This window comes from Mastigoproctus giganteus, chromosome 2, assembly GCF_048544385.1.
Source record: "Mastigoproctus giganteus isolate SK-2022 chromosome 2, ASM4854438v1, whole genome shotgun sequence".
NCBI classification, from domain to species: Eukaryota; Metazoa; Arthropoda; class Arachnida; order Uropygi; family Thelyphonidae; genus Mastigoproctus; species Mastigoproctus giganteus.
In genome coordinates, this window is record NC_143576.1 from 173309470 (window position 1) to 173327409 (window position 17940).

Genomic DNA, 17940 nt, shown 5'->3' on the forward strand with positions numbered 1-17940 from the left:
GGTGAAAACTTTCCTTCTTGGGAAGTGAGTAATCTGGCCACTCAAAACTTAATGTGTGCTCCATCATATAACTTTATCAGGTTGTTTTTGCTACTTTTAAATAGCATTTTTTGACATTAACTAGGTGTGTCTTCCCTTCCTTTCTGTATTTTAAGCAGAATAGGTTGTTTTTCTTTTTTATGTTGTGTATAAAATATTTTACTTTGTTATAAAGTTATTAATAAAGTATATTATTATGTATAAAGTTTCATTTTTATGTTATATGAAGAACTGTTTCCTGAGAAGTGCTGCATGTAATAATTCTGTCATTATCTATTAGCGCTTAGAAGCATCAAAACAATGTGGTACATTGCTGTATTGTGGAGGTACAAATTGGGATCTTATTGGTCGAAAAGAATTACCTAAAAATGGTAAGTTGTTTTTTTAGATTGATTTTATATTTACCATTTGATGTATAATGACAAAATTATAATTTTAATATATGAAAATTAATTAATAATCCTCAGGATATGCATATCTGGGTGAAATACTTTCAGGCTCTGTGTTCAGTATTTTGTTTTGGTATAAACTACCACCATAGAACGAGCAGAATTACATGTTCACAACAATAACTTTTATATCTGGACATCCTGTAAAACAAAGTAGTATCACTTAAGAAGAGATACTACTTTGTTTTAGAGGAAGTTCAGATATTACTTAATATATTAATAAATCAGTCTCAAAGGAAAACAAGCTTTCATTGAACATTAGTTCCAAAAACACATTTAAGTTGCTATAAATATACAACTGTCATTATCATGGAACAATGATACTTCAAAAAAAAAAAAATACCAAAAAAGCCTTTTTCATAAGCATTAGACTTTGTTTTCTCTTCTGTATTTGTAAAGGTCATGCATAATGATGTGTGAGAAATACTTTAATTTGATTTTATTGAATCTTCACTATGTGGTGTTAGCAATACTTTTAAACTAAAGGCATTGTATGAAAATACCTAATTTATTTATCAGGAACCTAACTTCATTTAATGGCAGCACAAAACAAATAATTCACCATAATAATTATTAATATGTATAATTAACCACTTCCCCAACTATATCACCCATAATAACTTTCATTAATCTTCTTATACATTGACCAAATCTCAAACTTCAGCTGACGCTAAAATTTAGATGTTTCACAGCTGATTCTGTATAGAGTTCTTCCTTACTCCATAAATCTCTCCTCCCCCTCCCTTTCCCTCCATCAGCATTTGTGCCATGATAATATTTTCTGTACATTGCAGGTATCATAACATTCTTAGCTTAACTACGAGACTTATTACTTATGAGATGAACATTCAATGTTAATGCCTCTTCATCTTTTTTCTTGTAGAAGAAATTATTAACTAATCATCCATAATAAGTAACATACATTAAAGTTGGGATTGTATTATCTTCTACAACATATTCATGCTGTGTATTTAGGTTTCAAAACCCAAAATAATATAACATCTTAATTAATATTAGTGATAGATTTTGTTGTACTGAACAAACATAAAAAAAATAAATTAAAATAAATAAATAACAATAAATAATAAAATAAAAATAATAAGCACTCACTCTGAGTTAAATAAAAACTATGTAATGCACTGGTCTTTACAAAAGTGACAATTAAAACTGAATAAATTCTAATAAAACCAATGAAACAATTTCAAAACTACCAGACATTTCTGCTAATTTTACTGCTTACTTCATCAATAGAATCCAAACCAGCAGATTTGAATCTAGTAAATTTGTCTTTATTAGTTTCATTAGTATTTATTCAGGTTTAACGTCTCGAATTTTGCCAAGCCAGTCCATTAAATAACTAGTTTTTATTTAACACAGAGTGAGCACTTACTTATTCCTATACACAGAAAGTAAGGATTATTCCAAGCTTCTGCAGTTTGTATACTGCATAATAAATATTCGACTTTAAAGTTATACAGACAAACAATTGCAATAAACAGACAAAATTAAAGACATTATTGTTTCTGAACTGTAATGCAGTGACTAAGATAAGCTCCAAATAACCAGATAATCTTCTCCAAAATGGATAATATTTTGGACCCACTCTGGCTCCATTAGCAAGTCTAAAGAAAGCAGGGATGATATAGGTTTCAAAACCCAAAATAGTATAACACCTTAATTAATATTAGTGCTAGCTTTTGTTGTACTGGACAAACATAAAAAAATAAATTAAAATAAATAAATAACAATAAATAATAAAAATTTATATATAATAATAAATAACCTATGTGTTTCCCTCCTTGGGTAGGTACCTATCTAGCTGATCTTTGAATTTTACCCAGGTGCCGGCCTCAACCACCAACAGTGGTAACTTATTCCAGCAATTAATAACTCGCTGGAAAAAAGAAAACTTCCAGAAATCCAGTCTAAATCTCTTTTCCTGTAATATGAATTTATGGCTTCTAGTTCTGGATCATTTATAACAATGAAAATTTCACTGTCATTCACTTTGCCATTCCCCCTCTAAAGTTCCTAGTTGCCAAACTCTGTGGCCCACATATTCTGAATCATTCCTCATACAAGTGCCCTTTTGCAGATCTAACCAAGCAGGTTTCACATCTTTGGACTCCTTCAAGAAGCTCGATATCCTTTTTTCTTTTAGATTCAAACTCCATACTTGGAGACAGTATTCCAAGTCCAGTCTTATAATTACTTTATACAGTGTGATAATGATATCTCTACCTCTACAAGCGAGTGCCTGATAAATTATCGGTAATATATGGGCCTTCCTTGATGACTGGCTACACTCCTCGGAGAACTTCATGTCCAACCACATTGTAACTCTCATATCCCTTTATTCCTTTAGAAGAGTAGCCATTAACCACGTCCCTCCCCCCTGCTTTCTGCTGTGATACCTTGCAATCCTTAGAATATTATCTGTGATTCCTACATGTTCCAATGTATATAGTAACATCTCTTGGGGGACTGAGGCAAATTGTTACTAAAATCCAAATATACAGTATCAAAATCATTTGCTATACCCAGCTCATGAGTAACTGTGCCAAAATAATTAACTAGGTTTGTTAAACATGATTTTAACAGAGCTGTGTTTTCCAGCCTTCAGAATGCTGTTCCTATCTAAATAGTCTTATATTGTGCACTTTGTCATTCTCTCCATTATTTTTGATACCACTGAGGTCAGGATTAGTCTAGTTATCCACTTCAGTCTTAGACCTGCCTGTACCTATTGGTGATACATCACCACTTTTCCAATCCAGAGAAATCTCTCTTGAATTCAGTGATGCTGTCATAATTAATAACCAATAGATCATAAGAATCAATCCTTGGGATTGGTTCTTAAACCCACTTCTGATGTTACACCAATGAAAATATCCATTAATCACAAGCTTCTGCCCTGCGGTCATCATGCAGTCAGTGTTAGTGTTAAAATCTTTTCAGTAATTCTAGCATATTCCAGCTTATACCAGTAAGCTCTCATGAGGGACTTTGTCAAATTCCTTTCTAAAATCCAAATAAACTATGTTGAAATTGTTCCCTTCATCAAGCTTATGAGTAACTATATCAAAATGCTTGTTTAGTTAAAACATAATTTTCCCTTAACAAAACCATGTTGTGTCCTTCAGAATGCCATTTCTATCTAAACATCCCTGGATTGCACTCTTATCATTGTCTCTAAGATTTTTCCTAGCACTGAAGTCAGACTAACTGGTCTGTAGCTACCGACTTCACTCTTAGAACTGCCTTTATTTATTAGAAACACGTTAGCACTTCTCCAATCCAAAGGAATCTCTTCTGAGTCCAAAGATACCCTCATAATTAACCTCGATGGTTCAGTACACTCTATTGCTGCCTCCCTCAAAATTACTGGGCCATCAACTCCAGGAGCCTTACTTGCCTTTAGGCTTGAAAGTTTTTCTAATAACCAGTCATGTGTAATTTCGAAACCATTAATTTCATATGGCTCAGCCTCACTTGCACAGCCTCTCCTCAGCATAAAGGGCTTTCATCAGTAAAGACCACCAATGCATGGTATCTATTCAATTCATCAGCAATATGAGCTGGGTTATCTAAGACTTTTACCACACCCATCATCATCATCATTACTAACCTACACTACTTATATAATGCGCTACCTGAGCAACAGCTCATCCACACTTAAAATCTTTAATCTATAATTTTATCCTTAATTGATCCTTTGCCGTAAGATTCGGCAAAGGATCAATATATGCTGTGGTGCCAACTCTATTGTCTCACATGCACATGTGCCAATAGCTCTCCTCAGGCAGTGTCAGCGGCAACAGTGTTCCATCCTAGCGAGACAAGGTAATAGCATTAGCATTAGTAGAGGCATATGATGCAAGAAAGCAAGCTTATTCAGCATCAGCCAAAAAAAAAAAAAAAAAAACAACAACCGCTACTCCCATTTCACCCCTCCGTTCGTTCGAAATACCTGTCCAGCTGAGCCTTAAATTTGTTTAGGCTATCAACTTCAACAACAAGCGATGGGAGTCTATTCCACAAACCAACTGCCCGCTGGCTAAAGGCAAATTTCCGCACATCTATCCGACATCCGTCCTTCCTCAATTTGAATTTATGCCCTCTCAGGTGATTATTCTGAGCAAGAGGAAGAATCCCATCGGCATTGAGCATGCTCAAGCCATTCAAAGCCTTATACACCTCTATCATATCACCTCGCCGATGCCTAGTCTCCAGGCTCTGTAATTTGCAAAACTTAAGCCTTTCTTCGCAAGAGCAACCCTTTGTTCCATTCACTAATCTTGTTGCCCTTCTCTGTACTCGTTCCAGCAGCTCTACATCCTTCTTGAAATGAGGCCTCCAGACCTGTATACAGTACTCAAGGTGTGGCCTGACCAATGCCTTATACAAGGGAATAATCACATCCCTGTCCCTGCTAGAAAAATTCCTGTATATCATTGACAAGACACCATGAGCTACTCTTGCAGCTCGTCTGCACTGCTCAGAGAACTTCATATCTGCCTGCACAATTACCCCCAGGTCCTTTTCATTCTCTACCACTGTCAGCGTAGTACCACAGAGTTGATACGTTGATCTGGGGTTACTGTTTCCCATATGTAGTACTTTACATTTGTCAATGTTAAACTTCATTTGCCACCTCTCAACCCATCTGCTCAACCTTTCCAGATCCTGTTGCAGCAGCATAGTATCAGTAGTGTCCTTAACAACCCTGCCAACCTTTGTATCGTCTGCAAACTTGGACATTAAGCCTGATACACCATCATCAATATAATTTATAAATACAGAAAACAACAATGGACCCAACACTGAACCCTGAGGAACTCCACTAATAACATTAGTCCACGTTGAGCAGTGTCCATTGATTACCACTCTCTGTCTTCTGCCACTCAACCATTCCTTTATCCATAGCAGCAATTTGCCTCCAATGCCACACTTCTCCAATTTGTGCAGCAGTCTTCCATGCGTAACAGTATCAAAAGCCTTTCTAAGATCCAAATATATAATATCAAAGTTATTCCCTGCATCCAGTTCTTTTGTGACTACATCATAGTATCCAATCAAATTGGTCAGACAAGACCTGCCCTTAACAAAACCATGCTGTGTCTGAGCTATAACTGAATTCTTGTCCAGATGATCCTGCAGTGCTTCTTTAACCAGTGCCTCCATTAATTTTCCTGGAACCGAAGTTAAACTAACAGTTTCCTGGAACCGAAGTTAAACTAATAGCTTTTCAAAGTTTTTATTTGACAATTCATTTTTTACCCCTTTAAATACGAAACAATGAGTCAAAAAAGGAAAAGTAATGAAAGCGGTGGAGCTACTAAACATAAATGGCTTAGATTAGAAAAAAACTTGATATCATCAAGTGCCATGAAGATCGTGCATCGTATGCCAAAAATGCACGTGAAAATTGAATGAATGAAGCATCAGTGCGAACGATTATTCGAAAGGATCAGTATAGAGAGCAGGGAATTTCTACAGCATCTTGCATGACGAAAGTGATAACTAAGCAAAAAAGTTCGCTATTGATTAATATGGAACATCTTTTATTAATATGGATAGAAGATTGTAATCAAAAGAAAATTCCTTTGAGTCAAAACATCATTCAAGCGAAAGCCACGAGCCTTTATAACACGCTGAAGGAAAAAGAAGAAAATGAAGAGGAGGAGATTAAAGAAATATTTTCAGCCAGTCGTGGTGTTTTTTCCGATTTAAAAACTGCGTTGGGCTTCACAATGTTTGTATCTCAGGTAAAAGTGCAAACATAGATGCTGCTGCAAGATTTCCCAGTGAATTAAAAGACATCATTGAGGAAGGTGGCTACAAGGACTAACAAATTTTCAACGTTGACGAAACTGGACTGTTCTGGAAAAAAAGGCCCAACCTGGATATAAAGCATCAAAAGATCGTTTAACACTTTTGTTGGGCGAAAACTGATCTGGAGATTTTAAATTGAAGCCTCTACTCATGTTCAGAGCAGAAAACCCAAAAGCTCTAAAGGGTTGCATAAAAAGCACATTGCCCGTAATTTGGCAATCCAGTAAGAAAGCATAGATTACAAGAAAATTGTTTACAGAATGGTTCACAAATTATTTTTATCTGACGGTTGAACGTTACTGCAAATGTGAAGGGATGGAGTTCAAAATTTTGTTGCTTTCAGACAATGCACCAGGCCATCCAGATGAAATTTCTGATCTCAATGAAAATATAAAAATATGCTTTCTTCCACCTAACACAACATCTCTCTTACAACCCATGGATCATGGTGTAATTGCTACATTCAAGGCATATTATCTGTGGCGAACTTTTTTCTGAGCGATTGAAGCTTCAACAGGAGTGGGATCATCATCTTTACAAACATTTTGGAAAAATTATAACATCAGGAATGCGATTGAAAATATATCTGCATCTTGGCTAGAAATCACTGCCAACAACGTGTTCTGTTTGGCAGTATGCTTTGCCCCATTTGGCAAATGATTTCACTGGTTTTGAATTGCAAGTTCAGACAATTGTCAATGACATTGTGAAGATTGGAAAAGACTTGGGGTTCGAAACTTTTGACACTGCCAATGTACGTGACTGCATTGACTCGCATGCAAATGACTTAGATGATGCAAATCTCATTGCTGACCGGGCTAGCCGGGTGGGTAAAGTGCCTGCCTGGCTACCCAAAGGTCGTGGGTTCGAATCCCGCCTTGGGTTTGGATCAAAGTACTGCAAAAACCTTGGGAGGTGCATTATGGCCACAGAAGCCGATGCGCCAACAACTACCAAAAAAAAAAAAAAAAAAAAGCAACTCTCATTGAAATTGATGAGCAAACTGTGAAGAAGAGGAAAACAATTCTGAAGTGGATAACACTGAAGTGGCATCAAAAGAATTTTCAACAGAAGAATTGGAGAAAGTTTATCGGGGAGTTGACATGGCCTGCGAGGCAATTATGAATGGAGATCCAAGTGTTGAACGTAGCATCAATATGCTAAGTTCAACATTTGGATGTTGAACGTAGCTACAAAGACCTGTATGCTGAGAAAAAGAAGAGATGACTTCACCAGACCTCATTATTGAAATACCTAAATAAACAATAAAGCTTTTTTCTCATCTCTCATAATGTTACCTTTTCATTAATAAATTTTTTGCAATATTCTTTTATTTCAAATCCTTTTAATTGGCTATCAAATGCACAAATTGTTTATAGATTTATAATTTGTTTATAGACTGTTTCTCTGGTATGCATTCAATTAAAACCCATTATAATTATACCTCGATCAGCACGGTTTCACATAACACGGAACAGTTTCGGTACCAATTATCAGTGCTATGCAGGGTATTGCTGTATGTGTTTGTGGTTTCTGTGATTATTGCTTTGAAGGTATTCCATAATTTTAATGTGTTTGGCCTCCCTCTATTCAAGTTGGTGCATTATGGCCTTAGTTGCCAATGCATCATTAAGCAACAAATAACCACTCAACTCTCCCTCTACAATCCGCCCAATCAGTAGATGCTCTGTAGTGCCTTTAACAGTCATAGACCCCTTCTCTGAAATTTAAACCCATGCTTTACCTTTAACTACTCCAACATATTTCTTCATCTTCCAACTAACAACTGCACAATCACTACCTGCCAATGGTTCCCGTACTTTAAGCACTGTGGTGTTGTCGGATTTGTGAGTAATGAGGTCAAGAATATTTTTGACCTCATCATTACCTAGTAAAATACCTAGAAATTGGTATTTTACTAGGATGGATGTTTTTCAGTTGTATTCTTTTTGGAAATGATTAATTGTAAATGATTAATTGTAATAATAAATTAAATTCATAACTTATTGGTTGTGGCTGAATATAAATAGAATATTTTTTAATAAAAATCCATTAAATTGATGTTTTGCTTATTTGTTAATATTTATTATTGTTAACTCCATGACAAGAATTAGCACTTTGCTAGCCCTGATGTTGATCAAAGCAGGACATAATATCCTGCTGTTTGATCTAAGGCTCAGATGCGATTAATGAATAATAAAGCTTTTAACTAATGCCAGATTTAAGCAAATTAATTGACTTCTCTTTGTGTGGTTTCTATTTTATTTGAGGCTTTGGGCTGGTAATCTAATTCCTGTTTCATTTTACAATAAAACTTGGTGGCAGAAGTCCATCAGTTTTTATTTATATTTCAGTGCAACGACCACAGGTGTGAGGGCTGGCTTTGACATGGACACAAATTTGTGTGATGTGAGATTGATAGTTTGTTGTGCTGGTAAATTTGCTGCAATAAAACATTTACAGCAAAGTTGTAATCTCTTCTGGCCTGCACTTTTTAGAGCAGGAATGAAAATTTATTGTGAGCATTGTGTTTTTAAAATAGATTAATTAAATGATAAAAAAAAAAAAGAAAGATGTTTTATGGGCATAACCATAAAAAAACAACCAGTTGTACTTTTACATAAGTTATAAGTTTGATAGCATATATTTTGGAATTATATCACACTCTGAAGGTTTTGTGCTGAAGCTATATATTTTATTTTCTCTTATGGTTATTTCATAATCTACTTTATTCTTCTCCTCCCCCCCCCCCCTAGCTAAAGGAGCAGGCGGTCGAAATTTGTGGGGACCTCACCGCTTGGCTGCTCTTCAGGGAATTAGAGTTCGAACTGTAGTGTCGGGAAATTCATCTTGTCATACTGTGTTGCTTACCGAAGATGGCAGAACTATGACTTGGGGTAAAAATAATTTAATAGTATTTTAATCATAAATAGTTTTGTTACTGTCTCATAAATAAGAATCCCATTTTACATTAGGAGTATTAAAAAAGAAAGTATTTGAGAGAATATTGTTTTAATTTATTTTAAATAAATTAAATTCATAATTTTAATTAAGTTGAAATTATTATAAAGTTTTTGAAATAATTTTTTCCTTTTTTTAATAAACTAGTTAAAACAATATTCATATGGTAAGAGTGTAATTCTTAAAACTTTAATAGTAGTCTAATAATGTCATTTTCTAACTCAACTAGATGCATTATTAAATTAGTTTTTTTTTTTAACTTGTTTATTTTATTTATTTATTTTTTCAAGCCTGTGTGTAATAATTTTTTTCACATCGGTATTCTTTTATCTTTCACTTTAATACTGAAATCTTTGGTACTGATTAACAGATATTTATTTAAAGTATACCCAGTAAAATAAAATAAAATAAAATATTTCCAGAAGCTTTCGGAACTCGTGTCCCTTTCTCAACTGACAGAATTTTTAAATACATTACAAGCAAAGTGTGGCACGTTACTCATTCGTCATTGTTGTAGCACGGACGTGTGCTGCCTTGCGCCAGTGATCATCCATCAATAAAACGGTTGTCTCCAGGATTGTAATGTATTTAAAAATTCTGTCAGTTGAGAAAGGGACACGAGTTCCGAAAGCTTCTGGAAATATTTTATTTTATTTTATTTTACTGGGTATACTTTAAATAAATATCTGTTAAACTATGGACCCCAGTACTCCAGGCCCATTTGTCACTATTTGGTACTGATTATTGTTTCATTACAGTTTAAAACTTGCTTTCAGTTTACTGTTAGTTTGACATATGTACATGTAATTTTATTCTAGTTTGATGGCCACATTTTGTGGCAGTGCTAGATTTTCATTGATAGAAAAATAAAATTGTCAGTCTTATATGTTCTCTTAATGGCATTACATAGAAACATCAGTTAAAGAATGAAAGTGAAAAAAAGCACTGTCATGTATTGTTAGTAATTCTTGTTTATTTCTAGCCAATTACATAGAAATTTAGGCATATTTGTGAAGGTGATGCACAGTAAGTGGATTAATGCTAGAAATAGCGGCATTAAATTAACAGATCAGACTTATAAATTCGCAAGCAATACTGGTTTAAGACACTTGCAAATAGGCTGAAGGAACGTCGAAAGTTGATGTAAACTGAAGTTGGAAGGTTTAGATTATGCTGATGACAAAATTTTGTTGTTTCTTACAGTATTGTGATTAGACTGTCTGAAAAGGATGTCCTTGATCAAGTTGGCAGTTTCTGTAGTGGTCAGCCTGACTGCCTGAGTTAACTCTTATGTTGGAAGGGCCTGTTTGGTTGTGGGGAATGGTTCTGGGAATGTTGAGGGTCTACACCAAGGCTCCTCTTTTGAAGACATGGGTCACATTGTTTATCAGCAATGACTTGGGCATATTGATGGAGTTGGAGGGAAAGAGCCCTGATAAAGAACAAATCTTTGTATAGTCTTAGCCTGTATTGATACATGTAAAGTGTTGTAGTGCTCACTTCAGAGGAATTGGGAGCTATGGAAAATGACCACTTTCATCTTTCATTATGGAGCAGAACCAAAATTGGGAAGTGTAAATCATGTTGCTGACTTGGTAACCCAAAGGTTCAAAAAAAATAAATGCTCAGTTTCCCTAAATGCAATAGAGGCTGAATAGAAGATGTTTTCTTTGTTGACACTTTTTTTTTTTTTTTTTTTTTTTTTTGTGTTCACAGATTCTTTTGAACAGCTTTTATTAGCTCTATTTCACATAAACACCTTGGTAAACCTCATATTTGACTGACAGTTTAAAAGTAGTTGGATGTTCCTATAAAATTAAAATCTTGTTTTTATTGTTTTGGCTGGGCTGTCATTTCTTATCCCAGTGATAATGAGAACCAGTGTGCATGCGTGCGTGTGTGGCTCTAAGGCAAAAGCCGTGTCTAATGAAAAGTGGTGAGTTTGCATTACAAATGAAGTTTCTCCTGATGTAAACATGGTTGGCTTGATGGTCACAGCCCCTTAAAGATCCAGAGAGGCTAAATGATCTGGGATTTAAGGATTCAAAATTTTGGGGATCGTGGAAGATCGGAATGGAAGGAAAAGACCTTCTAAATCAGTATTTTTCTGATACACTGTGATGATGATGATATGATCTGACCTGCAAAGTAACGCATCCAAAAAGCAAAACCACTTATCTGCTCATGCATCAAGTTTGAATTTGATGTTTTGAATGTTATTCAAATCATTGAAAATTAATAGTAGGTTAATGTAATGCTCAGTTAAGGAGTAAAATTCTTAAAATTTTCAAATATCTTTGTATAATAGAAAGATTAGGATACATATATGACAAGTATATAGCTGGAAAATTATATTAACAGATAATTGTAATCAAATAGATTCTGTTGGGGGAATGAGAGTTACAGTGAAATGAGACACCAGTATGCCGGAGAATCAAAGTTCAGAGTAAAAAACAGATTGTATATAGGAAAGAAAATAAATACAGGATCTACTTTGCTTATTTTTAGGTTTAGGCTGTGTGTTGTCTGGACTTTTTTTGTCATATTTGAGCTGAAATTTTTGAATTTGTTTAAATTGGACTGGGTATTGCTGTTTAGATTTTACAATTTATAAATTTAAATTTTGCCCAATCAACTGTTTTTTTTTTTTTTTTTTCTCAATGGAAAAGTTGTTCTCCATCCTTGGTTTAGTCTAAATCATCATTGGTGTACTTCTGAAATGAACATAAACCAATTTTATTTTATGGAAAAACAAACAGAATATGATGGCTGTATATAATTTGTTGAACAGCTACCCATACAAGGGCAGTTATGTGTCGAATCTCCTCTTGCAAATAACTGACAAAAAACAGTCAAATAAAAAAACACAGTTAAAATAAAAAAAAAATTCTGTGATGGAAGGCAGCAAGTTCATGAAATATAAGTTTAATTTAAAAAAAAAAAAACAAATGCACAATAATAAATTCATTATCAGGAAATAAAAAACAATAGGATAAATGGAATGGCTACTTCAGTGCTTAACTTTGTGATTTTGTCTGTTTGTTATCAATGATCAGTTACTAGTATTGTTCAGCAAGATTGTGTGGCTCCTGCTATTATTTCCACAAATGAATGGTAACAATATAACTAATAGCAACAATAGCACATTCAAATAATTTACAACATTCTATATTGTTTATAGGAGAAACTGTAAGCAGTGTACTTTTGAAAGAGAGCCAGCATGTGCTTTAAATATTATTCATAAACTCGGTGGCCTCCCTTTCCCACAGTGTAAGCTTGTACTACATAATAAATTAGAAAAAAACATTCTGTAGAATAATGCTGTTAACTTCAGTGCATGCATTAAGTATTCTCCTTTTGAGATTGTCTGAATTGTCAGTACGCGTTTTGTACACTTCTGCTTTAATAAAAACCCCAAAAGAAAAAAGAAAAGATGAGATCGGGAGAATGGTGGCTATGACACACTCCCATATCCTATACACTGGCCTTTAAATATGTTTACAAAATTGTACTGCTACAGTTTTGTGTAGTGGGGCACAATCATTCTGGAACCAAAGATTTTGTCAAGCTTTGAAGTTTACAGAACTTTTTTAACCAGTCAGATAAACTAATGCAGAATAATCCATAATATTTGTTCCCATTTAGTATGCTGTCATGAAAAACTGGGCTGACAACTTCATCTCCCATACCACATACCACAAACTGACAGACTGTCGTACCTGCTGGCAAGCATTTCTATAACAGTTTGGGCTTTTACGTATAGGAAACCTGTAGTGAGAATTGTGCCTATTGATGAAACTGTCTTGAGTGGAGGTGGCTTTGTTGGCCCATATATATTGCTGAGGAAACTGGGATTTTCTTCTACCTTGGTTAACATAGCATTACAAAACTCCAAGCATTTTGTATCATCACTTTCATGTAAACTTTGTTGTAAGAACAAATGATGGGAATGCAGTTTTTCTTTTGAAGGATCCTCTGAATCTGCACATGCTTCATCACATTCAGAAGAAGCCTCCCAGACATTACTAGCTGGATGTGACAGGAAGGCCACATCTTCTTCATGAACATGTTCCAAATTCTGTACACAGTTTTATTCTTTTTTTTTATGTATCACTTTTTCAGTTAGCATAAAGCGATTTACAATGCTCATAATTGTGGTACGTGATATTTGCAGCCTGTGAGGATGTTTCTTGGAAAATAATATTGCTTTTGCTCTAGCATTTCGGCCATATTCTCCATACAGTAATACCATTTCGCATAAATCACCTTTTTATGAGATGTTTTCACACAATTTTACAAATGTGCATTTAGACACCAAGAGGTTGTACTTCTAATGAATTTTGCTTCATTCAGTGTATGAAGCTTAACAAACTCTGCATATGTAAATGTCATGCTTCTGCCATGTGCCAGTGCATATTCTGGATTTTGCTTGCCAATTGAAGGGTAAATTGTATCCATATTTGCATAAAATTTGTACTACAAGGTATTTGTCACTCCCAATTGGACCGGCGAGAACATCATGGCAATTTGTGGGATGTTGAACCTGACAACCTCCACATTTAAATCAGAAGAAACTATACTATCTGTATCACACAAATTATTTGATATGCCATTCTTTCTTATAAACAGTGTAGAACGTTATAAGTTAATTGTAGTGCATGTCCTGTCATTTTGTTATAAGATTAAAATTATTTGAATGTACTATTGTTGTTATTATTTACATTGCTGCCTTTTATTTGTGGAAATAATAGCAGCTTCCATGCACTGTTATTGAACATTATTGATAACTGATCTTTAATAAAAAATGGCCAAGATTGTAAAGTTAAGCACTGAAATAGCTATTCCTGTTTCGCCTATCTTTTTATTTTTATTTTTATTTTTATTTCCTAGTCATGAATTTATTATTGCACACTGATTTTTTTTCCTCAAATTTCTATTTCAACAATTTGTTGCTTTCCACTGCATGTTTTTTAAATAATTTTTTTTTATATTATTTCTTTTGTCATTATTTGCGAGAGAAGATGCAACGCACAAATTGCCTTGTACAGCTAGCAATTCAACACAGTTAAACATTCCTATTGAAAAGCAACCATTGTGCTTGGTTTTTGTTCAAATAAAATTGGTTTATGTTCATTTCAGAAGTACAAGGACAGGAAACGGCTTTCCCATTGAGGGGGGAAAAATAGTTGATTAGGCAAAATTTAAATTTAAAAATTGTGGAATCTAAATTGTAATACTTAGTCCAATTTTAACATCATATTCAAAAATCATGGCCTAAATATGATAAAAAAGGTCCAAACAACAAATAGCTTAAACTTAAAAATTATCAAGACAAATCCTGCTGCATTTCAATTGAAATACACTGTATATTAATGGACAGTATATAACTGTGTGTGTAATTTACATTTCATATTCTAATTGTGTTTCAGCAATGTGGTAGATAATGCTATGTAGCCAAAATGTCACTGTCTTATATTTTTTCTTTTGTCTCACTGTTTTTCTTTATTATACAATTTAATTTTTATTTGTTGTGTATGTTTCAATTAAAAGGCACCAGTGCCTATCTTTTTTAGGTTTAGGCTGAAATGTCATATATAAGACATTTTTTGTGGTATTTGGGCTGAAATTTTTGAATTTGATGTTAAAATTGGACTAATTACTTCTGTTTATTCTAAAACTATCATCAGTATACTTCTGAAACAAATGTGAAGCAGTTTTATTTGAAGGAAGAAAGGCAAAATAGCAGTGGTTTTAGTGAGGTGACACAACACAGACTGCTCTCACATAGCAAGTTGTTCTACAGTTGTAGTGAAGCATGTAGTGAAGAGTGAACATCACATACTACTGTTGTGTTTCTTTTTTGTTTTATTCAAATAAAATCAATTTACATTCTTTTTAGAAGTACATAGGTGGTAGATGGCTTTCATCAACCGGTGAAATACCACCACTTTGCTTATTGGAGGCTTGAAGTGGTGAAACCCATGTTTAGTCTCTAGAGCAAAGTTTCCGGCATCCCCCTCCCCCCATACTTCTCCTTCAACCCTAACCCAAGCACGGTACTAAGTACTATAGGTTCTAATACCTCTCGTGTTTGGGGTTCACATAAAAAAAAAAAAAAAAACATGAATGATGGTTATAGACTAAACTGATGACAAAGAATAACTTTCCCATTGAGAAAAAAGCTGTTGATTGGGTAAATTTTAAATTTACGAATCGTAAAATCTAAACAGTAATACATAGTCCAATTTTTTTAACATCAAATTTAAAACAGTCCGGACAACAACAACAACAGCACCTTTTAATTGAAACACCCTGTGTGTATGTGTGTGTGCATTCTTCCTAAATTTACTGCCATTCAAGACTTTATTGTAATCCTTATTTCTTGATTCAATCTTTATTGCAATCCTTATTTCTTGATTCAATCTTTATTGCAATTTACTGCCCTTCAAGACTTTATTGCAATCCTTATTCCTGGATTCCAGTGGAAGAATGAAGATTACAGTGCACTGTAATCTTTATTCTTCCACAATATAACTTTCTGGCTATGTACATGTTATATTTAGAACTGACATCATCAAATTTCACCATGTTTAAATTATTCATATATTTTTTACATCTAATTATTGTTTTTGATAATATTAAAATGTTCTTGTTTATACTCCGGCACGACCACCATTTCAGTGGAGTTTACAATAAATCGATCAATACAAATGTTAATCGTATTTAGCAATCATGGGCTTGAACCCCGGTCCACTCAAAGAGCGTGTGCTACTGCACTCTTGCTCCTGACCACCCGGCTACATCAGGCCTTTCTAATCAAATTATTCTTGTAGGAATGAACTTTATCTATAACATGGTTTTCCATTAAATGTGCTAAGACTGTTCAAGATGTGAATGTAGCACATTGCAGCCAACTTGTATCTAAAACTTCAGCTTCATTTTCTGCCTACAGGAATGAACTTTATCTATATCTTGCAACAATTGTAAAATAGTTATTACACAATTAAAACTTATTTTGAACAGGTGAGAGTAGAAAACTTGCTTCTTGTACATAAGGTAGTCAAGCATTCTCGTCTTTTGACAAAGTTATTGACCACAACTTCTGTCCACAAATACTATGCCCACCTCTGTTACAACCTTATGGTTCTGTTGAATCCTCAGTTAAAGATAAAAACTGAATTGCTAGCATTCTAATTTTCTTCTGATTCATGTATTGACAATTTAGATAAACTACCTGCAGTATCCAATACACTACACTTAGTGTGTCTCATTGTCTTCTGTAGAAGGCATTAAAAGAATTCTGAATAATCTCAGTGCCAAAAAAGCTCTGGGTGTAGATGACATATTCCCACTTGTTCTCAAAACCTGTGCTCCTGAGTTTGCTTCTGTTCTGCGTTACCTTTTTACACTTTGTTATTCTGCTGGTGTTTTTCCTTTTGCTTGAAAATTTTCTCATATCTAGCCTAAAAAGGATGACAAATCCTTCCCTTTCAGTTATTTTCCCATTGCACTTATCTCCATTCTTTCCAAAGTAATGGAGAAATCCAGAAACTACCAACATTTAAACTTTCTCAAATATCTCAAAAAAAAAAAAAAAAAACCTTTCATCTGATCAATGATTGCCACTGTGGATTCCATCAGTATCGATCCACTGGAGATATAGTGACTTATGTTACTTATCTTTGGACAAATTTAATGAAATTTGAGGCATTAGCAGAGGCATGTGATGCAAGAAAGCAAGCTTATACAGTATTAGACAAAAAAAAAAAAAAACATTTCACACATCCATTCCCTCTAGATGTTTGTTCCAGCAATCAACTACCCACTAGCTAAAGGCAAATTTCCATACAACTGTCTTTTCTCAATTTGAATTTATGTCCCCTCAGGTTTGTAATCTTAGAAAGAGGAAGAATCCCATCAGCATTGAGCCTTGTTCAACCCATTCAAGGCCTTATACACCACAATCAGATCACTTTGCAAGTGCCTAGTCTCCAGACACTGCAGTTTGCAGAACTTAAGCCGTTCTTGGTAAGAGTACCCCTTTGTTCCCCCTCACCAATCGTGTTGCTCTCTCTGTACTCATTCTAGCAACTCTACATCCTTCCTAAAATGAGGCCTCAAAATTCAGGTAGCTGCTCTTGACATTTCTTAGGTTTTTGATCAAGTTTGTCATAAAGCTCTAAACAGGCTCCTGTTATGGGTTACCAACTTGTTTTTTTGTTCCCCATTGGGTATCTAGTTTTTCTTTCTGATCATTCATGGCAGGGTGGCACCTCCGTAGCCAGGTGGGAAGGAGCAGCAGTGCGTAGTACACGCTTCTTGATTAGACCGGGGTTCGAGCCCGTCACCACCAAATACTGAGGATGAGTAAAGGTCAGGGAATGACCACCGCATATCACGGAGCAATATGGCCTTAGTTGCTAATGCTCCTAAAAACCAAATAACAAACAAACCACAATTCATTGCAGGTGATGGCAGACAGTTTTTCTGTTTTATAAATCATCCAATAATACTGGTGTTCTCCAAGGTTCCTGTATCTCCCACTCTTTTCTTTTTTTGTCGTATCAACCTTTTTCCAATGATTGAAAATCCTATTCATAGTTTTTGTTGATGATAGCACATTATTCATCAATATCTCAATATCATTGATAAATAT

General features: G+C 34.5%; 1 protein-coding gene across 1 annotated transcript in view; it reads left to right on the forward strand.

The window, feature by feature from the left end:
- The window catches only part of LOC150089757 (protein RCC2 homolog), a 236311-nt gene that overhangs the window by 58271 nt on the left and 160100 nt on the right, over positions 1-17940 (forward strand). Inside the window, exons 2-3 of the mRNA XM_090368784.1 lie at positions 320-410; positions 9080-9220. Of these exons, the coding sequence (XP_090224910.1) occupies positions 320-410; positions 9080-9220 (232 nt within the window). The remainder of the gene's footprint in view (positions 1-319; positions 411-9079; positions 9221-17940) is intronic.